This window comes from Macaca nemestrina, chromosome 3 (assembly GCF_043159975.1).
Source record: "Macaca nemestrina isolate mMacNem1 chromosome 3, mMacNem.hap1, whole genome shotgun sequence".
Taxonomy (NCBI): domain Eukaryota; kingdom Metazoa; phylum Chordata; class Mammalia; order Primates; family Cercopithecidae; genus Macaca; species Macaca nemestrina.
The window spans coordinates 170714016-170739786 of NC_092127.1; the positions used below are offsets into that span (position 1 = coordinate 170714016).

Consider the following 25771-nt stretch of genomic DNA (forward strand, 5'->3'; position numbering starts at 1 on the left):
AATGCTCATCATCACTGGCCATCAGAGAAATGCAAATCAAAACCACAATGAGATACCATCTCACACCAGTTAGATTGGCGATCATTAAAAAGTCAGGAAACAACAGGTGCTGGAGAGGATGTGGAGAAATAGGAACACTTTTGCACTGTTGGTGGGATTGTAAACTAGTTCAACCATTATGGAAAACAGTATGGCGATTCCTCAAAGATCTAGAACTAGATGTACCATATGACCCAGCCATCCCATTACTGGGTATATACCCAAAGGATTATAAATTATGCTGCTATAAAGACACATGCACACGTATGTTTATTGCAGCACTATTCACAATAGCAAAGACTTGGAATCAACCCAAATGTCCATCAGTGACAGACTGGATTAAGAAAATGTGGCACATATACACCATGGAATACTATGCAGCCATAAAAAATGATGAGTTTGTGTCCTTTGTAGGGACATGGATGCAGCATTCTTAGCAAACTATCACAAGAACAGAAAACCAAACACCGCATGTTCTCACTCATAGGTGGGAACTGAACAATGAGATCACTTGGACTCAGGGAGGGGAACATCACACACCGGGGTCTATCATGGGGAGGTGGGAGGGGGAGGGATTGCATTGGGAGTTATACCTGATGTAAATGACGAGTTGATGGGTGCAGCACACCAACATGGCACAAGTATACATATGTAACAAACCTGCACGTTATGCACATGTACCCTACAACTTAAAGTATAATAATAAATAAATAAATAAATAAATAAATAAAAAGAATAGAGTCCTCTTTATTTAGGATACATTAATAAACAAAACACACCAAGTTCCCCTGCTCTATAAAACTTACATTCTTGGGGGTGAGGCAGAGAGAGAAGGGAGATATATATATAATGAATAAGCCAATTATATAGTATCTTAGAAGGTGATACATGATAGGGGAAAAGGAAAGTGTGAAGCTGAGTAAGAAAGATCAAGAGTACCAGAAAAAAAAAAAAAAAAATGAGTAAAAGGGGAGGTTAGCAATGTTAAACAGGGTGGCCAGAGAGGTTTCACTGAGAGCATAGCCCTTGATAAAGACTTCAACAAAGGAGGTGATGGAATTAGCCACGAGGAAGTGTGCATTCCTGCATTTGTGGAATAGCAACAGGTCCAGAATGAATGGAGCACAGTGAGCAAGAGAGATGGATGGAATAGAAGAGGTAAGAGATGAGAGAGAGGTGGAAGTAGAAGGCAGAACATGTAGAGGCTTACAGGTCTTTGTAAAGATTTGGACTATTACTCTGAGCTACTACAGAGTAATGGGCAGATCTAATTTACATTTTAGAGTACTCTGGTAGGTGAACAAGAGACTACAGCAGAGCACAAATGCAGGGAGATGAATTAGGCTGCCACAATTATCCAGGCAAGAGATGATGGTGGCTGAATAAAGGTAGTACAAAGCTAAGTGGTCAAATATTTATTTTCTTCATTCAAACATAGTCAAGTGGGTTCCAATCAATGTATTACATATTTTAATCCTTAAAAAAATACTAATAGCAATAGACTCTGTAATGGATCTCCACCTCCCTTCTTAGTATCTATGGATTGCTGAGTCATATCATGTCAATAAGGTAAGTTTGTTGCTGAGTTCCCCACCATTTTCACTTTTCTTCATGAAACTGGTATTTGTTTATTCCTATTCCTATCCAAGCTCATGTTATTTTTAAATGGTGTAGGGAAGAGAAATGGAGAGGTTTTTTAAGTCTATATATTTTTCTTTTAAGTCCTTAATTGTTTCTTCTTTCTTCCCCTAACCCAAGTATATTTCAACAGAAAAACATGTAAGCAAGCTATCTACCATCTTTTACACTAAGAAAAACACTGAGCATTGGTGGGACAGTTTTATTTTCCCACTTTTAAATGTTATCATAATGACTCAAGTAAACTTTATTATTTCTTTACACTCTTAATTGGTAATCTGTCCCTTTAATTTTATTTAATTATTCAGAGAAAAACATATGCTTACAATATAATTGCTGACTTTCATGAAAGAACAGAAGCATTAGAAAGAAGGAATTTTAGTTGAGTTACCGCAAAAAAATTTTGTAAGCTTAGTGGACTTGTAAAATTTTTTTTTTATTTTAGTAACTGCCTAGTATTAGGAACCAAGCTGAGATTTTTAGATCACAGACTTTTCTTGTACTAAACAATTACTGTCCATAATACAGCTTGAGAACTTCACAGTAGAAAAGGGAATAAAATACCAATTATCCAATTTTATCATGCAACTATTACGAGACGTCATAAAGGATTTACTTAAGAAAAAGCTGAACGGTAATAGCCTCCTAAAAACATTAGGAACTATTCTCCACAACTAAAAAGAAAACTTTGTGTTTCCGTATATTTATTTGCTAAACCTTTTATAATAATGTCATGTAATAGCTGAAATAATGCTTTACAACTTTAGGCTCTCAGACATCCATTATCTTATTTATTCTGCCATAATTATATGAGAACAGCCTGATGCTTAGTAACTCTCAGAAAGACAAAAATCATCTTTCAAAAACAAGAAGGGAAAATTATTTACTAAAATTTAAATATCCTCACAAAAATGTTATTTTGATTTTTTTGGTAAAAACATATGCATAAGTGAGTTAACAACAACTAAGCAGGCTAGATGTGCAGAAGGGGAGGGAGCCAGATCATGAAGGCAGTCTTACCTTCTGATGTTTTCCATCGTTTCCACAAATCCTCAATTGTTATATGTTTATCTTCTCTGTGCAGATGGCTGTGTTTATTAGTAGCATCTTTATATTTCATATCTTCTCTGATGAACTATAGAAGAGAAAACACTAAGATAAATATAAATTCACTACCTTAGTCTTGATAACTGGAGAAAAAAATAAAATCTGATATCCAGTGGGTGGCTATTTTCAAACAGTAACTGGTAAATTTTTGGTATTGTAGTCATATTATTCTTACATGTTTGTAAAATGTATTTAATGAAATGTCTTCTGCTACTAATCATACCACCACCACCACCAGCAGCAGCAGTAAAAGTACTTAATTCAATGTTTATTATTTACCAGATATTATTCTAAGTTATATAACAAATAGATGTCTACAGTCACCCCCTCCATATCTGTGGGTTCAGTATTCGTGGGATTGAGAATATTAGGGGAGAAAACGGATGGCTGTGTCTGTATTGAACATGTACAGAATTTTAAAAATCATTATTCCCTAAACAATATAATACAACAACTATTTACATAGCATTTACACTGTATTAAGTACTATAAGTAATCTAGAGACAATTTAAAGTATATGGGAGGATGTCTGTAGGTTATATCCAAATACTGTAACATTTTATATAAGGGATTTAAGTATCCATGGATTTTGGTATCCACGGGTAAGAGGGAGTCCTGAAACTAATCCCCCACAGACACCAAGGGACCACTGTATATCTGTCTATACAGAGAAAGTCATTTAACTTTACAACAGTCCTATAAGGAAAGTATTATTTTTCTTCATTCTATAGATGAGAAACCAAGGCCCAAAGAGGCTAAGCAATTTGCCCAAGATTGAAAAAATAACGAATATCAGAGCTGAGAGTCCAAAGCAAGCCATTTGGTTATATTCAACAGCATAATATACTGCCTCAATATCACTGCATTCATTTTTACCAAATACTTGGTGACAGGGATGTTTGAAAACAGAACAATCTTCTCAATTACTGCATCATATTTCTATGTCTCCCACCTTTTTTAAGCTACTACTTTTAATTCAAAGACATTTGATTATGGTGTTTAGAGCTAAAGCATACTTTACAACACTGAAGTATACCTTCTATTAGTCTTACTTTAAAATATATAGAGAGATAGGCTGAGACAGGAGAATTGCTTGAGCCCAGGAATTTGAGGCTGCAGTGAGCTATGATTGCACCACTGCACTCCAACCTGGGCAACAAGGCAAGAACCTGTCTCTTAAAAAAAAATACAGAAAGCATTAAAATTATCTTCGTTAAAAACTAACCTGTTCTATATTACTTTTTTAACCGTTTCCCATTGTCTAACAATAAAAAGCAAACTTCTTTTTATGATTTAACACCATTTACTAACCTTATCTCTGAGAATCTTCTAGGCCTTATCTCTTGATACTTTCCTCATATGTACCCATTACTCTAATTATGTGAAACTAATAGTTTTTAAATTGTTTATGCTTTTTCTACCTCAATATTTCTGATTTTTCTTGTTTCATTATTTTACGTGGTATCTTTTTTGTTCTTCTATTGTTCCAAAACTGTAAGATCATGTAAAATATTTCAGGAGTCTACAATGCAGAAATTGAAAATTCCCCCACAGTTAAAAATGCCACAGGCATATTTTTCTGACTTTTACACTAGCAATGAACATCACCTTCAGACAAAAGACCAAATTCTGCCTGAGTAGAGTTGCTCTCTACTGAAACTGAAAAAGAAAATTTTAACAGCTGTATAATATTGAGCAAATCATTTAACTTTTCTGAGGCTCAGCAACCCTGGGAGCAAAATAAAGAAATAATGTTCTAGGATCAACAACACTGTTGAACATGTGGTCAGCAGAGTAGTGTCAGCATTATGGCAATCAGAAAACACTTTCACAGCATCTGGGTCAAGCATGTGATAAATATGTTCACCTTGTCCACCCTGTACATATACACTGGAAATTAAAAATCTGGTCCCTCATCATCAAAAGTTTGAAAAGTACTAATCTGAAAAATCTATGTAATCTGTTATCTTCTTTAAATAGTGCCTTATTCCTTTATACTAAATGCTGCCTTAAGTTACATTTAAGGGGGCTGCCTGATTGCTCCAAGTCCTCCTGTCATCCAACTCTTCTTGACTGACACCTTCAAAATCCAGCAGCGACACTTGGAAAAATCACTACCAAAGAGATGCTCAGAAATTGTCTCTATCTTGGAAAAGGTCCAAGAGCTGGAAAGAAATTCTAGACTGAAAATCGTAATAATGGACTGAGCAGGGAGGAAATCTGTCTTGGAAATGGTCCAATCAGTTGTAACAAATGGCAACTGTTTCATTTATGTAATATATATTAAAGGCAATGTCCTAAAAAAGTATCCTCACTACACGAACACAAACAATCTAAATGTGGAGTTCTGTGATTTCAGGATCAATATATTTCAGAAAATAAGCAAATTTCCACATGACTAGATGTGGCATTCTAGCCACGTAACCATTTTAGAAAAGCCGGAATGAGTTTATGGATATATGCCAAACTACTTAACAAAATAAAAGATTTTTTAAAGCTTTTTATGCTTTTGAAGATACCCATAGCTCATCTGGTATAAAAGAACTATCTATTCCTAAGAAAGTTGGGTGAAAATTGAATAAACACAATGAATTGTATTTTCCCTGGAATTACCATCTAAAACTACTTCTGTTTTAAAATGAGAAGTATGACTCCAGGATATCACAATAACTCATAACAAACCACATGAAATAAAAGTATATCTGTATCTTACAGATCTTCAACATGCTGATCACAGAATGTGACTAGAAACCAGTATAATTAGAAATATTTTTGTTCGGAAAATGTTTCAATGAACCAAAAACACTAAAAATCATCAGGTTCTATGGAACCTTTTCCCAATATCCTAAAGAAGAAAAAAAATTTAATTCTGACTGCTCAGACTTTTCCAAAACTTTGTTAAAAATCCCTCCTCATTTTAGCAATGAAGTAGGGTAACTAGAGAAATTTTAAAAACAGTCACCAATAACTGAAAATGCATACACAAAAGACAAATATTCCTTCTTTGTATTCATTTGTCAAAAGGCAAATACTTCTTATTTGCAATTCATGAATTGAGAAATCTGAAAATAGGATCTGAAATTCAACGAAGTGAGTCTTCAAATAATGTATGGCAAATAATGTAGCGTTCCCTGGTAAATGCATCCAATTACATGCAAACCTACTATAGGGAATCCTAAATTGACAAGGTACATAAGGGAATGCTCAGCAAATAAATGACAAATGTTCTTTTTAAAAGATTCACTCAGGCGATTCTTTTAAATAAACTCTTCTAGTACCACTGAAAGTAATGCTTTACATATCCAGTTTGGGGAAGTTAGTTTTCACATAAGAAACTGATTTCAGTTTCTCACACCTGTAACTTCAATGTTGTATTTGTGCTGTTATTTTTACGACAGCACTTTAATAAAATTTGATATATGTTATTATAGGCACATTCTGGGGCTCTATTCAGGCCATACCCTTTTCCCACACAAATACGCACCAGCATTAGTGTACATCCCTGTGTGTGTCTAGTCACCCCCTCTCAATCTACCATCCACAGCCACAGCTATCTGATCAAAGGATAGACAGACACCTCACCTAGAGGAAAACAACCTTGAGCCTATGCCACGATGGCAGGATTCTCCTCACAGGAAATTATACTGAGATTATGAAAAACTGGACGACTTGGCCACAGCTCTGGACTTTTAGGGTGATAAACACACTGATGTTGAATGTACCATTTTATGAGTAGACAAGATGGGCTAGGTGGTAAGGCAAACAGAGGAAGCCAATAAATATGCAGAAAGAGAAAATAATGAAAGAGAACAGAGGTGACCACAGGGAAAGACATAGCACAAAGAACTGCCTCCGTTCTTGGTGACTTTCTACTTTTAATTCCTCGGGAGGCCTGTTTTGCACAATTTTTATCCTGATTTCCATGATATAAGTCTGTTTCCCCTTCTATTTTTAAATACATAATTTTAAGACCTCAATACTCAGGAGAGGTGATTTATCATCACAGTTAGGCATGCAGACTTGAGTCTGACATATACTCAAAACTTGACTCCACTACTTACTATAAGACATTTGCAAGCACTTAACTGCTCATTAGCCCCATTTTTCTCTTCTGTAGAATGAGGAAAATAAAATTGCCTACTATATAAGGTTACAAAGATTAAATTAAAATGCATACACAGTGTATGCAAGTGTTAGACAAAAATACTTTGAGTGGTTTTTATATGTTGGTGTTGAGTTACTGTCAAAGTTTAAAACATGAATAAATGAGCATCACTCTGATTATACTGGAAGGTTTAATACATGTTTTGGGGAATAACAGACATTTATGTAAGTTTGCCCAATACACCCATTTCAGATATCCTGAAACAAACTACATAACAGGGATGGAGCAGAAAACCACAGTTTCTTTACTGACAATGTAAGCAGACTTTCTCAAATGACACCTGTCATCAAAACAATACAATGTCCAAGGTCTGATATGTGAGTCAGTTAAAACAGATGGGTTCTTCATAAACAATTGCAAGGTCTTGAAAATACTACTAAACTAGCTTAGTATAATGTCTCGGCGGAAAAAATCCACAAGAAAAGTACCACTATTATTCCCCCCCCCTTTTTTTTTTTTTTTTTTTTTTTTGAGACAGTCTCACTCTGTCGCCCAGGCTGGAGTGCAGTGGTGCAATCTTGGCTCACTGCAAGCTCCGCCTCCTGGGTTCAGGCCATTCTCTTGCCTCAGCCTCCCGAGTAGCTGGGATTACAAGTGCATGCCACCACACCCAGCTAATTTTTTGTATTTGTTTTTTTTTTAAGTAGAGACGGGATTTCACCGTGTTAGCCAGGATGGTCTCGATCTCCTGACCTTGTGATCTGCCTGCCTCAGCCTCCCAAAGTGCTGGGATTACAGGCATGAGCCACCATGCCCAGCCTATTGCCACTTTTAAAGATGAAAAAACTAAGGCTAAGAGAGAGTCAGCAATGTATTCTATTTCATAGAGCTATTCAAAAGGAGACCCAATTCTGGAAGTAATTTTAAAGAATTCTAAAGTCTAAGTTCTTCACCACCATGCTCACCTGGATGTTCCGTAAAAATGCACGGATTCCTAAACTCTTAGATGTGACAACATGTTAATAAAGCATGAACTGCCCATGTTTCTTTCTTCATCTTAAAATTGTTATATCAAACAGCACAGTGTTTGAGAGCACAGACTTGGTCTAGACTACACAGATATACCAAATCTCCTTTTTGTTTTATGACTGTAGTAAGTTACTTGACTCTCTGTACTTCAGTATTCTCAGCTGCAAAATGGTCACCTTCAAAGGGTTATGAGGATTAAGTTCTTCATTTTACATGAAGTGCAAAAAAAAAGTGTTTGGTACATTAGTCGATATTCAATGTCAACTATTTTAATTTTATTGTAAATCATTTATTTTTCAAAATAATGAGCTGAATTTTTACCTTGATTTGCATATTCTGTATGATTTCCTGGACATGAATGAAGACAGTGTGAGGTACTACAAACACCAGCTGATAATCACTGATCTAAGAATTAAATCTACAAAGAACAGCAATACCAAATCTTGATTGAGACTCACAACCCAAGACACTGTAATTTGTATACAGATAGAGGTTACTACTAAGACATTCCTTGTTTTAATAACCTTGATCTTATCCTCTGATATGGTTTGGATGTGTCCCCACCCAAATCTCATTTTGAATTGTACTCCCGTAATTCCCACCTGTTGTGGGAGGGACCCGGTGGGAGATAATTGGAATCATGGGGCTGATTCCCCCATACTGTTCTCGTGGTAGTAAGTCTCACAAGATCTGATGGTCTTGGTCTTATCAGGGGTTTCTGCTTTTGCATCTTCCTCATTTTCTCTTGCCGCCGTCATGTAAGAAGTCCTTTCGCCTCCCACCATGATCCAGCCAAAATCTACCATTAGGCTTTGGCCTCTGATGCCAGAACTCTGCATACCTAAATACCCACTTGAGTGTTTCTTGCCATCCATTACTTAGACATGATCAATACTCACACAATCACGTAAGTTAACATTATATCCAATCACCATTACATCAATAATATATATAGCAAGTCATTGGAATTAATGTTAATATTCATGTTAATATTCACTTTAAGTAGGGGTAAGCATTTCAGATTTAACGAATGAAAAAAATCTCCTTCTGTGTTTTATTTGCTAAAATTTAATAAGTCAGAATGTGCATTTCCAGCAAAGATGAGGTTACAGGGACCGGATTTACCATAACCCCGGGCCCTCAAAAAACAACTAAAAAACAGACACAATATACAAATAACAGTTTTCAAGACACTGAACACAAGGCAACAAAGAACAGTGATTCCTGAGAGATCTGTGCCGTATGACTGACCTAAATGAGTTCCTGGAGAGAATTTCTAGGAAAAGGTGCAAGAAGAGGGAACCCAACAGTGCCAGGCAGTTTCCCTGAGTTGAAAAGATGGGACTTTGTGTGGGAAATGGCACATTCATACATCTGTGGGAGTACAAACCAGTGTAACCTTTGTGGGGGGCAAATTTTAGCAATATCAATTAAAATGTTAAATGCTCATTGCCTTTAACCAAGAATTTCTACTTTTCAGAATTTATTCTACAGTAATGCTCACGTAACTGTATAAAAAGTTCAAGAGTTTTCATTGCAATATTATGAATAAAAATTTTATGACTATTCAAACTGCCCACCAGTAAGAAACATTTGACAAATTACGACACCATCAGGGCAAAATGTAAAAGCAGGTATATCCATTTACCCTTAATGAAAAAGAAAAGCTTACAATATAGCTATCTGATATTTAATAAAATTACATCAGTTGAGTTTGATCACTCTGGAATTTTTTTCATGCTGATTAGAAGCTATGACAGCTGATCTGATACATTTTAAAAAAAAAGAACAACAAACCTATAAAAGCTTCTAATGTACATTTTCATACTCTCTCTTAACTTCTAGCCTAATGTTACTTGGATCCACCAAGGCGCTGCTTGGTAACTCCGAAGAACACAGAACTGGATCAAGCATCCCAGAGTCATAGGGTAACACCAGAGGAGGCATTCTTTCAAAAGAACAGCTTGTCGTAGTCCATTTAGTGCTGCTATAACAGAATAACTGAGACTGGCTGATTATTTATAAAGAACATAAGTTTATTTTTCTCACAGTTCTGGAGGCTGGGAAGTCCAAATCAAGGCACCAGCATCATCTGGTGAGTGCCTTCTTACTACATCCTCATATAGCAGAAGGCTAAAGGGCATAAGACAGCACCCACTCCCACAGGCCCTTTTTATTGCGGCACTAATCCCCCCATAGTCTAAGCACCTTTCATGAGTCCCCACCACCCAACACTGTTGCATTGTGGATTAAGCTTCCAACACATAAATTTTGGGGAACACATTCAAGCCATAATGCTTCTTCCAATCTGAATTCATGGTTTAAGAGAGAAATCAAAATTTATATCTAGAACAGGAGTGTGTAGATTGTACCATAGGTATGTAGCTTTTATAGATAAGAGAATACAGTAAGACAAAAATTATATATTTAAGAAGCTTTTAATTTCAACAGAATCAACTGAAAGCTGTTTCATGTCATAAAAACGTAAAGACTACAATTAGTCTGAATGCTTAAAACATGAAATAGCTGTCACTGGTTCTTTTTGATACTAGAGCTCTAATTAAGTTGTAAAGCACTAGCAGTGGAAATATATTGCAGATAAGATTATGTGTTATACGGAGGGTCGGGTAATTATTTCTAGTATCCATCACTGAGAATACTGTGTGTTATGCTTACTTTCACTGTTTAGTGAGTACCTATAAGCGCTTAAAAGAAAGCTATATTGTATTTATAAAATGCAATTTAGAAATATTCTTCATCAAAACATCTTAAGTATTCAATTTGATTAATATTTTTATAAAGCAAAAATTTTAAAAATCATATGTATATGTTTACATATGATTTTATGAACATAAAGAATGCTACAGGGGAAAAATCACAAGCAGTAACACCGATAATGAACAGGGGATGGGATGGGCCGTCAGGAAGATAAGAGGAGGAGCCAAGGAGGAAATACAATATTTACACATTAAACTGTGAGCACCTGCTTAAGTTAACACACACATACACAAATTCAACAATAAAGACCCTGAAGCAAGACGGAGGCATTTCAGAGTGAGACACAGGAAGCAGACCTAAAACTGTATCAGAACTGTCCTAAAGCACAGATTAGAGGTTACTACCACTTTCTTTGGAAAGAGAAGCTGGATACCAATTTCATAACCACTATAGGGCCTTTATTTCATTATACATAAATATAATAAACCACACATAGTTTTTACTGAAAAACAAACTTTATATTAGTACTTATCATTTTAATGATGAGTTATATAGTTCATTTAGTCACCAATAAAATAATTTTACTACTTAACTATGTTAAAATACATACAGGACTGTGAGACAGAATAAAGGTCAATAATTTAGACCGTAAAACAGATTATGCCAAAGTAAATTCTGGAGTTGCTACTTTTAGAAATATTTTGAATGAACACAGACACCGATAATCATGAGAAAGCTTTGTGGCACTCAGCATTCAGAGAATAACTCTGACTATAAATATAGATAATATTAATAAAACTCAAAATATAATGTATGAAAATTAATTTGTCAAGACTTACTGTGTAATAGGATTGATAAGGAAAAATAAGAGACTATCTAAATAAAAAGAAAAGCAATTCTATCCTAAATCCGTAAAAAGTGAGATTGGAAGATTAAGATTGAAGAAAAAATAATCTTCTACAAAGAAACAAAATGACTACATTGTATGTACTGTGTCAGTTCACTAGGGTGTGCCTTACCTATCATCACCACTGAATATTCATTTTTCTGTAGTTCTCCTCATTTTTACTTCTCAAGGAAGCTAACAAGTATCTTCTATCAACCAAAGACTTGGTTTCTGAGAAGTCACTAGCCCTTTGTTACCCAATAATCCCAAGACTAGTAATGTCCACTGCAATATTAATTACAATTTTCTTTTAAAAAAAAAACTATAGAATTAGTAATACGTAATGTATCCCACAATGTCAGAAAATGAAGGCATTTCCAGAATACTAAAGACTGCCTCTTTTAGCACTAAAACATTCTAATTTTAAGCAATTTTAGTGGAAAACATTCTAAAATAAACTGCCTTATTAAATGAAGTTTTCGGGAGGGGTTAAAAAAAATTTTATAGAGACAACGTCTCACTATGTGCCTAGGCTGGTCTTGAACTCTTGGGTTCAAGCAATCCTCCCAACTCAGTCTCCCAAAAAATACCAGGATTTCAGGCATAAGCCACTGTGCCTGGCCATATACAAGGCCATCATTTTGAACACTACTTCTTTTTACAATCATGTCACAGTCTCCCAGTTCCTCCCCTCTGTGGAGATGTATGTTTGAATTGAGGAAGCCTAGCCAATAAGACTATCCCTGTTCCTGTGGCCACAGGGAGGGGCTGGAGGTAGGCATGTGACCATGTCAAAACAATTAGAACCAATATGAATCCCACTTAGCACTTTCATTGGAACACCTGGAAAAAATAAGCTCTCTCTGCTGTGGCCACAGAAAACTAGCAGGATTTGACCTAGAGCTGTTGAGAGATACACAGGGAGAACGAGCCTGAGAATATGGCCAGTAAAGAAAACAAAGCTGAGAGAAAGTGGCAGAATTTTGATGACAGGTGTTCGAGCACAAGAATCCAATCATACCTGAACAATTCTAGATTGTTCAGCTATGTGACCCAACACATTTCCTTTTTGCTTTTGTAAACTAGAATGGAATTTTTTTCACCTACAACATCCCTATTATGGAATGTTTACAGCATATAAAAATTTTCCTGATTATAAAGAAAGATCCCTGTATATATATTTTTGCCAACTTCTGATTTCCTTTGGATAGGTTCTTAGAAAGAGACAGACATACAATTATAAGGCTTTTGATACACAGAGTCAAGTTGCCTTCTGGAACAACTTTATTTATTTTCATGTGTGCAAAGTATAGTTGTTATAAACAAAACAACAGAAACAGAATGAAGAGGCTGTGGCGTCTGTGGGGCAGTGCCAAAGCAGAGCCCCACATACTCAGACCTGGGGAGGAAGGGCTTTATGCTCCAACAGGTCTAGGACTGGCAAGCAGGGAGACGGGGTCTTATGTGTTGGCTCTCATAGCAAAGAATGGAGATCTGGTGAGGCTGATGGAGGGCTGGAGAAAGCCTGATCAAGATGCGGCTGTGGCCTCAGCCCCCTCCTCCAAGTCCCACACCTCTGACTGCAGATAATCAGGAAAGAGAGCCCCGGCCCGGCCAATTTCACCCCCTCCCCACACTGGTATTATGAGTACCTACGTCAAGACATTTTCACAAGCTTTATCATATATATATATATCTCTATATATGTACCATTTGAAAAATAAAATGTAATATGTTTTGATATGAATTTATTATAATTTTAAGATTATAAATTCTCAAACTTATATTAACTATTTGTATTTCGCATGTAAACAGTTTATTCCATACTTATTTTACATATGGGAATCTGTCAGTGTCCTCTCTAATAAAACAGAGCAAGAGAGACAGAGATGAAAGAAGAACAGCATCCCTCCAATCTCCTAAGTTCTGATGTTATCATAGGAGAATACAACACTTGGAGCTACTGCAGCCATGTCCAACCATGAGGAGAAAGCCAAAGAAAGAAAAGCTAACACAGAGACCTACACATCACTGAGCCTGTGTACGAACCTTAAAACCATTTAGCCCCTGACTTATGATAATGCATTTTTAAATATTAAACTCCTATTGTTCAAGCCACTTGAATTCAGGTATTCTATTACTTGCAGCCAAAATCATCCTAAAATATAATCAAATAAAACTCTAGCTTGCTAGTCCCCATCTCTTAGGTCTAGTATACAGGATCTGGAATCATTTAATGACCAGTAATAAGCAAAGATGGTTTTTGACACAGGGAAACAATGCAATAGACAGAGAATTATAAGAAACCACGAAACCAAACTGGTAAACTGATATGATAAACCAGATTATCCAACTGCATATTTTTAAGTCTATGCACCCTTTTTCTAAAGATGAAGGGATATAAAGTCATCCAAAATTTGTTTCAGTTTTGTAGGAAGCAAAAGGAAAGGGATATGACATCGGAAAATCAGAAAAAAAGAGTGCACAGAAGTGCAAGCACACAAGAGCATGTGCACGCACATGCGCGTACACACACACACACACACACACAAACTAGTCAGGCAACTGCAGCAGCAAATAGTGAGGCCCCTCACACAGAGAAGAAATATATCTGGAAGTAAGAGTCAAAGCTATGACTTGAGCAGTTCCTCTCATCAGATTCTTCCTCCACTACTAATATTAAAGAATCAAGGTTTGATAAGACTACATTAAGGGAACTGACAGGTTCTTATCAGAGGTTCCAACAAGTTCTATTAAGTAATCACCTATATTTTCTTCTAATTTTGGTACAGTTTCACATTTATCAATTGTTTAATATATCTAGTTTATTTTTGATATAAGGTGAAAGGTCAGAACTGAGTTTCATTCTCTAAATCTTAACTCATTACTCAAGCATGACTTATTGAAATAACTTTAATATTGCCAACAACCTGCAATGCTATCTTTATACAACTGAAACATGGTAGAACATCAATATTTGCCCACGGTTCAAGCTAACCATAAACATAGACAGTTCTGTTTCTGGGATATTCCATTTACTTTTTTCACGTTAATACTAACAGAAGAAAAATAACGATTTTTGCATGTCCAGCTAACATAAATGACATCATATACAAATGCAACAATTTTATATATAAGGCACATAGCACAAATCCAACCGACATCACCATAATGTTGTAAACATGCCATGGATTCAGAGACTTTATTTTCTAGAGCAGTTTTAGGTTCACAGGCTTGTTAAGCTCACAGCAACATTGAGTGGAAAGTATGAAAAGTTCCCAAATACAACTTAAATTTACAAGAATAAAACAAACAACCCTATTAAAAAGTGGGCAAAGGACATGAACAGACACTTCTCAAAATAAGACATACATATGGCCAACGAGCATATGAAAAAAGCTCAACATCATTGATCATAAGAGAAATGCAAATCAAAACCACAATGAGATACCATCTCACAGCAGTCAGAATGGCTATTATTAAAAGTCAAAAAATAACAGATGCTGGAGAGGTTGTAGAGAAAAAGGAATACTTTTACACTGTTGATGGGAGTGTAAATTAGTTCAACCATCGTGGAAGAGAGTGTGGCCATTCCTCAAAGACCTAGAGGCAGAAATACCACTCAAACTCGTGTATCTCATTACTGGGTATATACCCAAAGGAATATAAATCATATCTATCATTTTAAAGACACATGCCTATGTATGTTCACTGCAGTACAATTCACAATAGTAAAGACATGGAATCAACCTAAATGCCCATCAATGATAAACTGGATAAACAAAATGTGGTACATTTCACCATGGAATACTATGCAGCCATAAAAAGAACAAGATCATGTCTTTTGCAGGGACATGGATGAAACTGGAGGCCACTATCCTTAGCAAACTAACACAGGAACAGAAAACCAAATACTGTATGTTCTCACTTATAAGTGGGAGCTAAATGATGAGAACACATGGACACATGGAGGGGAACAAAGCACACTGGAGCCTCCCAGAGGGTAGGGGGTAAAAAGAGGAAGAAGATCAGGAAAAGTAACTAGTGGATATTAGGCTTAATACCTGGATGATGAAATAATCTGTACAACAAACCCCCATGACACACATTTAACAATGTAAAAAATCTGCACATCCTGCAATATGTACTCCTGAACTTAAAAGTTAAAAACAAAAAAGTTCCCAAATACTCTCTATTCCCACAACACATACTTCATTCATTTAAACATTCACCATGCACTATTAGATTTTAAAATCTTTATTGAATCACCTTCACAAATCCATATACATAAGAATACATACGCATAGAGTTAACAGTGTTGCGGAAAATACTATTCACGTGATTGATGAGAAAAACAGACATTCAGTGGTTGTTAATTGACAAACAACATTTTCTAACTTTGTGTAAGAAACTTTTCACAAGTTACTAGAAAAGATTATTACACAATAGAAAACAAACTTTTACAATACTAGTGTGAGCTCTTTGGTATCCTGTCACTCTTAATTAGAGTACTTAGTAATGGCTTCTGTTTTAACAAATTTTAATTTGCATTGAGATAAAACACCATGAATGCACAATGCAATTATTCACGAAAATATTTCCTGACTATCTATTATGGACCAATGGTGGGAACAGAGCAAGACAAAAGAAACAAGAATCCCTACCCTCAGAGAGCATATTTCCTAGCATGTGAGACCCAGAAATTAAGAAAACAAGTCAAATCAAAAGTATATTGTTACTCGAAGCAAGTAAGGCTAACCTGCTAAGGAAATAGAGAATAAAAGTATTTTGCTTGTATTTTAAAAATTGAAGAAAAGTAAACCATAAAATAAAGGGGGAAAAGGTAATCTTTAAAGGGATGGAGAAAATATGGTATATCAGACAAAGACAGAAGTGATACTTTTTGCATATACTTTGTTGCACAGACTGTGGAACCATATATATATTTGTATAAAACAATAATTATAAAAACAAAATTAATTTTAAAAGGTAATCCTTAAAAATCACAAGTAAAATAAAACAACTGAACCTAACCACATCATCTAGATAGTGGTATAACCATACAGTTAGGAACTATCCTCACTGATTTTAATCATATTTGCCTAGAGGGATATGTCCTATAAACAAACAAAAAAAAAGAACTCCAAGAGAATTAAACTGTTTTTGGTAATTATACCACTGGTTTTAACGTTAGTATTCTTATCCTTACTAGTTACGCTGGTATTGTTAAGAATCAAAATTTTCAGTGTGACTGTTGGAAAATACAGGGGTAAGACCAATCAAGTTAAATTAAAACCCTGTAGTACTAAATCTGAATCATAAATATCAGACTGAATTCATAGTGTATATTATCTTTGAAAGAAAGAAAGTAACAACAAAATATTTCTTAGCCCCATCCACTGAGAAGACATAGAAACAATGACTAATGGAGTGCTGCTAGCACTTGGATTGGGGTCTATCAGATACTGTTTCCCACTAAACAAAATTAAAGCTCCTTGAAGAAATAGCTGAAGAAAGTAGAACTCTGGGGCCAGAAATGTACAAGCTGGACATGGAACATTTTGTCACTGTGGAAAGCAAGAAACCTATCAAAGGCAAGGTTGTGCCTGAAGGATCCAGGTGCGAGCCTAAGTAAGTTTCCACTGGCCAAAACTGTGGCAATTTAAACAACAAGAAAGATAATAACATAGCCTGAAGCTCATTTAAAATCATGAGTTCATGATACTAAACATACACACAAGCATGCCTCTCATTGCCTTTAGAGGATCCTTGGAAACTACCTAATTATTTTGAATATGTATAAATACTGGGAATCAATCAATTATCTTTCTTGCCTTTCCTATACAAACAGGAAACCAAATAATTGATGTGTTAAAATGTCTCTTTAAAGGGTATTCCAATTAACGAAAAAAAAGGATAGAAGTAAAATACTGGCATTTTTCAACCATTAATAAATTAATGAATCCCAGCAACGATCAACAATGGCAGATGAGATCACAAAACATCAAGGATGATGCCAAATTTTTGGGCCCACTCAAAGATTGTTATAATGCAGCTGTTTAAACAGCAACTCCATTGTAAAAAACAAAAACAAGAGAGAAGAGATTTGAGTCAAGTAGGAAATCAGGACTCAATTTTAAACCTTAAATTTAAGATGACTACTAGATATCTAAGCAGAGATGTTGATGCAGTTGGATATATGAAGCCAGAGCTCAGGACTCAGTTATAGGGTATGTAAAAGCCTCGAAATTAGGTAAGATAATCAAGAGGGTGAGTATAAATAAGCAAAGCAGTGTACAGACTAATATTTGTAGTTCAAGGAGATAAAGGGGAAACCAGCAAAGAAACTGAAAAGCAGCAACCAATACGGTAGAAATAAAATAAGGAGGGCATGGTTTCCCAAAGATTAAGTTTTTTTAAAAAGTGCTTTAAAAAGGAAAATATATTAAACCATATCATGACACTAGTAAGTGATACGAAGACTGAGAACTGACCACTGCATAGCCACATGGACATCACTAATAAGCACAATAAGAATAATTTTGGTGGTGTAATGAAGTCAAAAGCCTAAGTGAGATCAAGAAAAAACGCGAAACGGTACACAAGTCCTTTTGAGATTTTTTGTTTTCTAATCAAAGGAGGGAAGAATGAGGCAACAACCAAAGGCAGAAGGAGAGTCAAGAAGTTCTTTTGTTGTGTGTAAAGGTAAGAAAAATAATGCCAGGTTTGAACACATGATCAAGTTACAGTAGAAAAGGAAAAATATGGTTGCTGAGGAGAGAAAAATTGCAAAAGGACTGCCCTAGAGTAGGGAAAGGGGATGAGATCAAGTACACAGGTAAAGAAATTCACTTGGCAAGAACACAGACAGTGAATCCACAGGAGTCGGAGAGAAGATAAAGCGTGTGGACACAAATGCAGACGGTGAGCCCCAGTGGTTATCTGACACAGACAGTGAGAGAAAACACTTTCCAACCCCAATCGTAACATCTACAGGTAGTTGTCAGATCCCTGGGATAAGATTTTGAACACATCACAAAGTATGGGAAATAAACTAGCAACTGAATTTATCTTTAAATTAGTGACCAAACAATACATAACAGGTTTTATAGTAATACAAAGATTTCTCTTCATTGTCTTCTACAAAAGAAAGTGAAAGTTTTAAAATTTGAGAATCAAATCTCAATTGGGGTAATGGCTACATGAGTATGTAGTTTTCAAAATTCATCAAACTATACACCTAAAATCTCTACATTGAATTATATATAAAATATAACTCGAAAAACTTTAAGCCATTAAGAATTTGAAGAAATTCATCATCTTATTCAGGCACAATTTTATTCATTAAAAAGATACTTACCTTTAAAAGGTACTGCTCATCTCTTAGGATCTTTAAGAAAGCCAATAATTAGGAGAGCCCATTAATTTACTATATGGTATAATTTTTAAATATCTTTTTTTAAGGGGAGAAAATAAGAGTTTAAATCTCACTTCCATCAGTAAGATTCAGGGTAATAACTATAACCCATTTTTTGAACGTGAAAATCCTCTATCAATATTCAGGGAATACTGGCTTATCAGGCCTTCTGGTTCTAATCTACAGAAAGAATTTCATTTCCTGCATCGTAATACATATGCTCTGTAACTAAAGTGGGACAAGTAAAATACAAAGAGTGAACTGGATAAGGGATGGAAATTGGAAATATGGGTCAAGCTAAACTACAAAGCAACAAATACCATAAAGGAAGAGTGCAATGCAAGAGATTACTTTGGCTTGGAAGAAGAATGATAAAAGAAAATACAAAAAACAAGAAACAGAGAAAAGATTCCACTTGAACTAATCTTGAAATTAATCTTAAAAGATGGTTTGACAAGCAAGATGAAACGAGGAGACTGAGCGAAATCCTAAGGGAAATGTCTGTATACTCATGAGAATACAGGATGTGCACAAAAAGTTGTCTGTCAGTCGTTCACTTTGGCTAAAGAGCACATGAAGAAGCTGCACAATAAATGATCATGGACAGAAAGGCAGAATATGACCAGACTGTAAAAGATCATGAATGTCAAACTAAGCAGCCCAAACCGTATTTGGAAGACTATGACAGCAGTTCTCAGAGCATGGTCCCTGGACCAGCAGTATCAGCATTGCCTGGGAATCTGTTAGAAACGCAAATTCTTGGGTCTCATCCCAGACCTACGGAATCAGAAACTCTGAGGGTGGGCCCAGCCATCTGTGTTTTAACAAGTCCTCCCGGCAATTTTAATGAATACTAAAATTTGAGACCACCGGACTACGGGGCTCTGATATAAATTTCTGAGTAGGGGAGAGAATAACAAAATATTATGTCTAAAATGTTTTAACCAAGTAATAATGTCAAAACGGATTTACAAAAAGGAAAAGATAAGCAATGGCAAGACCAGTTAGAAATCAAATAATAATAATAAAACTCAACTCGGAGAGGCAGACAAAGCCAAACAAAGATGAAGCTGGAGCACTGAGCCTCAGTTGTAGGTAAAATAGTGATATCACTAATAAAAACACCACCGCACTTAAAGAGAAATAAGAATCAGTGTTTTTAAGGAAGGCAGTGATTGGTCTGGCATGAGACTTTCTAAAAAGAAAAGCACAGAGAGAAAGCAATGTATTTCATGGCACTTAAGACACTGAGTTGGAGATCTGCACAAGCCAAACATGAGAATGGAATTGTGGACAGAAGAAAGAACTGAATATTTACAGAAGTGATCATTAAAACCACGGGCCTGAATAAAGTGTCCTAGGAAGTGAAAGAAAGAGGCCCAAAGACAAAAATCTTACCAAATACATACACTTAGGGTGGAGGAAAAGTAAAAACAACTAAGAAATCAGAAAAGTAGGCAAGAGCAGGAAGAAGGAAAACCAAGCAGGTTCTTTTCAATCCTATCCTCAACAACATTAAGACTCCAGTCAGACCGCATGATTCGCTACTGAGTAAATTAGCACTTGAGGGGCTTTAGTACTTTTTCCCTGTCCTGCCCCTATATCATGGCATGTGCTTCCTATCATCTAAACCCATGAAAACTATTCCCATTTCACAAAGTCCATCTTAACGACTCTAGGCAGAGCTTTGTTTGATGCTCCCCAAACAGATGTGCATCACAAGAACACGCCACGATTCATGTGTATTACTAGGATATCGTTTGCTGTGACATGCCTTGTAGTATATACATACATGACATTATATACCCTACTAGACAGTAAACTCATGGGGCCTATATTCAGTTTTTCAATCTGCCCCATATTTAGTACAGTGCTAAATATATAAACAAGAACTTCAAAACCTTACATGTGTTTTGTTTTTAACGTAGTCAACAATGCCCTTAGGCCTATTTCCCAAGTCCTTCGGGGGCCAAAGAAAAGAAAACAAAGGGAAAATGAGAACAAAACAAAAACCACACATAAAAATTTTCAAACATCCCCAATGAACACTTAAAAGAAATTTTAGGTACGGGTATGATATTAAAAAATAATAAAGGTGAGTTAGCAAGGACTGACAATTAAAGTTAAAAGGCTCTTAAATACTATCAATTGTTTCTAACATTTTTAGGATCCAGACAAAATATTCTTTAATTTTAAAATGTTATATTTATCTGATTCAGCCCTTTAGATCCAGTGGGGTGGTACAAAGCATGTCATCAATACTTGGTAGTACCAATGCTAAGTCAAGAACAGTATCAGGCCAGACCCGGAAAGGCCAAGATAGAAAATCTAATACTGATTTAATAAGCAGGGGAAAGAGGCAAGGTGAATCCTCTAGCCAAGCTCAAGATGAGACTCATGATAACACTTGGTAGAGTCCTTACAACGGACCTTGTGAAATGGGAATAATTTTCACAGGGTTAGATGATAGGAAGCACATGCCAAGATGTAGCGGCAGGCCAGGGAAAAAGTAGTAAAGCAAGCCCCTAGAGTGATAATGTACTCAATATGGTAAGATTCAAATCAAAATACAGGGAACAAGCAGGGTATGAGGTCCTAGTAAATGAACTAAATACCCAGAAGTTTCCAATATTAACATTAATAGACCATCCAATATTAACAGAAACCCAGTTCCAGAATGTATGCAGAGAGCCTCTTTTAGCTTCCACGGCTCAAAACTGAATACAAGTTAAAAATTAAAAACTTAAAAAAAAAAAAAACTGGAAATTATGCCTAAACATGTCATGAAGAATGAACAGTAGTTGGAACAGCTGGACTCTAATCCTAGCGCTCTTTACGTACACTATGTAACCTAAATAACTTAATCTCTCTAAGCCTCTGTCTCCTTATCTACAAGAGAGACAACACTTCTGTCCATCTCAAAAAAGTACTGCTGAAGATAACGTGAGACAGCATAAATGTGAGGTTATCTGAGGATAAGAACTATTTACCTTACACCTCCCTGATATAGCTTAGCACTTTACCTTAGGACAACCCAAACAGCTTTCTAGAGCAGAACTGTCTCCTGAGACTATGGGATCAGCGACTGCAGCAGTCTGTCCTTGGGGAACTTCCTGCAGGCTAAATGCTGGATACATAGGAAAACTCAGACTACTATATAAAATTCTTCAGATATGAAAACTTGGTTACGTTTGTTTTTGTGGCAAAAACACAAAAGATCTACTCTCCTAGCAAATTTCAAGTATATAATACAGTATTATTAACTATAGTAACTAGCTACACATTAGATCCCCAGAGTTTATCATCTTATAACTTTGTACCCTTTGACATGTGAGGTGATGAGACTGCAATAATAATCATTTCACAATGTATAAAGATATCAAATCACCACATCATACACCTTAAATATATACAATCTTTATTTGTCAAATATGCCTCAATAAAGCTGGGGACTTTTTTTTAAAAAAAACAAAAAAAAGAAAGAAAATTTGGGAAAACCGAGAAATATACTACTAAAAAAAAAAATTCTAAAAGTCAATGAAAGAGTCAACATTATTTTAATATAAGAAAAAGTTTGGCCGGGTGCAGTGGCTCACGTCTGTAATCCCAGCACTTTGGGAGGCCGAGGCAGGCGAATCACGAGGTCAGGAGATTGAGACCATCCTGGCTAACACAGTGAAACCCCGTATCTACTAAAAATACAAAAATTTAGCCGGGCATGGTGGTGCGCGCCTGTAGTCCCAGCTACTCGGGAGGCTGAGGCAGGAGAATGGCGTGAACCTGGGAGGCAGAGCTTGCAGTGAGCCGAGATCGCGCCACTGCACTCTAGCCTGGGCGACAGAGCGAGACTCTATCTCAAAAAAAAAAAAGTTTACAGTATTTATTTCTAGAGAATAAAAAGACCAAAAAAATCACTTACCTGCAAAAAAGAAAAAGAAATGGAAAGTTGCTGAGTGTTTCTGTCATGTTAGTAGAAAACAAGCTGTACAATACAAAAAGACTCAGACTGATAAACCAAACTGAGGTAGAGTCAGGGTTTTTAGCAGTAGCACAAATCTTGGCACAAAACTTAGATACATTTAATAACAACTTAGTGAGGGAGCAAGACAAAGATAAAGGTAAGTACAACTGAAGCGGGCTGATAAGCCACATGGCGAAGGTAATTATATGGCCCGTCTGCTTAGGACAGTCCTCGTTTACACCCTTTGGATGAAATTATTAATAACACTCTCTTTCACTCAGAAGAAAATGACAGTTTGGATAATAAATTATATGGCCATCCTATCTATAATAACAATAATACAAGACTAACAACGTTAATGTTACAGTAAAGGCACAATTTAATTTGTTTGTGAAATGGGAATAAATAGGTCTGTACTCATCAAACATCTTTTAAGGTGAGATACTATGTGAAGTATCCTAAACTCGCAAAAAATATATTAAATCAATGCAATGCCGTGCTGTGATGCCGAAAACGCTGAGAGAAGGAGTGGGGAGACAGCAGGACTGGCAGTACCGTCAGGCTGGAAGTGAAAAAGAGAAGTGCAGACACACTGTCCTGTCCTAATTCACACTCCTACTCCCACTGCTCTGCCCCCTTCCGGTCTGTAGCAATGTTTAATAGGAAATTCTTGTTGAGGTAAACTAAAAATTAGTGAAACAGAAATGAGAAATAATTTTTAATAAAAAATACATAATTACCATATGGTCTGACTAATGAAAGCAAAAAGAATTTGGGAAAGGGGCTAAAAGAGTCACTAGTTGAAGCAGGGGTTGTGGCAACTCCCAGTAAAAGGCAAAAGGCACCAGGCACAGTGGCTCATGCCTGTAATTCTAACACTATAAGAGGTTGAGGCGGGTGGATCGCTTGAGCCCAGAAGTTCCAGACCAGCCTGGGCAACACGCTGAAACCCCATCTCTACAAAAAATATAAAACTTAGCCAGGCATGGTGGCCCATGACTGTAGTCCCAGCTACTTGGAAGGCTGAGGTGGGAGGATGCCTGGAGCCCAGGAGGTCAAGGCTCTGGTGAGTCATGTTCACACCACTGCACTCCAGCCTGGGTAACAGAGCGAGACCCTGTCTCAAACAAAAAAGGCAAAAGGCACTGGGTTGAATGTTTCCATGCTCCATGATACTATAAAACGATTTCAGAAGTTTTTGGCTCTTCATACACAGATGATACACTACAGTCAGTTATTCTCAGTTTATAAGTAGGTTGCATTTAAGAGTATGCATCCACTATGTGAAGCATATCTTTCCACAGAAACTATGTTATTGTGTTTAACTTCCTAGTTCACCACAAAATCCTATTTAATCTGTACATAACTGAACTATATACAACCAACGGTGTTTCTCAAATGTCCTATGACTAAGATAGCCTCAAGAAGAGGGAACCCCCTATAATAAATCAGAACTCAAGCATAGAGATTAGATAGTCTGGATGGTAAGAAATAGTAGGATAAGAGAAAGTTCTTTGGTTTCTATTGTGGTTGCTTTGAGGGACAAGTAGATACATGACTAGAAACGCTCTGGGAGAATCAGCTCTTATCAAATGTCATAAACGAAAAGATAACTCAACAGCAGTTGGTAAATGAACTGGAAAAGCAAGAGACAGAGAAGAAACTCCAGTAAATAGGTTACTGTAATTGTCAGAACATAAGGCCATAAGTACTAAACTAAATAAATGCTGGGACCAGGTAGAAATTTCACAATTTAAGTAAGAAATATTCTAAGTATAATATAAAATCATGAGACGTTTTCTTAAGATCTGTCTCAATAACTTGCACAGTGATTCTTAACTATCTAGGTTACAGAACCATCTTACTTTAAAAAGCAAAAGATCCTCTTCCACATAGACAAATACAACGCTGCTTGTCAATGACTTCCTGTAAAACATACAAAGAAATTTTTAAGGTGGAACTTGGCAAAAGTAAAGTCACAAAATACAGGAGCTGAAAACAAGGTATCTTGCAAGAGCATCACAGTAGTATTTATATTTATAAATACTGTGCCTGAGATTATAAAAAAAATAAACTGCAAAAGTATAATGCAAAACAACTATAAGATTTATCAAGGTACAAAGACTAATTCATGAACCATATTTTCAAAGACCTAATCACAAAAAAATAAGATTTGTTACTGTGTACTCATAAAAAGTCAAGATAAAGAGCTTCTGGCTACTATCAGTGTCCTGAAGGTCTAGTGGTTCTCAAACTTCATCAGAATCACCCAGAGGACTTGTTAAAACGGATTGCCAGGTCCCATCCCCAAGCTGCTGATTCAGTAGGGTTGGTGTGGGGCTCCAGAATTTGCATTTCTCACAAGTTTTCATGTTAAGTTAATACCGCTTGTCAAGGGAGCACCAACTTGTTTATTCCTTAGACCAATTTCTTGGAAATACATCAACTCCCTTTTCACCTACTTCTTTCCCTCCTTTCTCACTCTGTAAGCTAAATGAAAAGTATCAAGGTGGCCCTAACCTTTTTCTATTTAATATCTTGCTTCTAAAAGATGTATAGAGTGCCTATCTCATTTTGAATAATTTAAACTATAATTACATATAGGTAAACAAAGAAGAGGTAACCAAAATGACAAACAAGTATGTAATGCTCAGCACACTTTGGTGAGCTGCTGAATATCAAAATACCGTACACATACCCTACAAGATGACTTCCACCTACATCCAAGAATCTTTCTTCCAGAATCCTAACTAATGGTGTCCAAAATCATTACTTCCTGGATCTCTTCAGATCAACAGATATCCACACTCCAGATATAAATTAAATTTTAAAATAGAATTTGCAGCTAAAATATAAAGCCATAGTGGCAAG

General features: G+C 36.0%; 1 protein-coding gene across 5 annotated transcripts in view; it reads right to left on the reverse strand.

The window, feature by feature from the left end:
• Positions 1-25771, reverse strand: part of LOC105487812 (stromal interaction molecule 2) — a 167174-nt gene that overhangs the window by 70624 nt on the left and 70779 nt on the right. For all 5 annotated transcript variants that reach the window (XR_011621409.1, XM_011751422.2, XM_011751421.2 and 2 more), the window contains exon 3: positions 2698-2812. Coding sequence is in view for 4 of the 5 variants with exons in the window: in XM_011751422.2 (XP_011749724.1) it covers positions 2698-2812 (115 nt within the window). In the remaining variant the exon portion in view is untranslated. The remainder of the gene's footprint in view (positions 1-2697; positions 2813-25771) is intronic.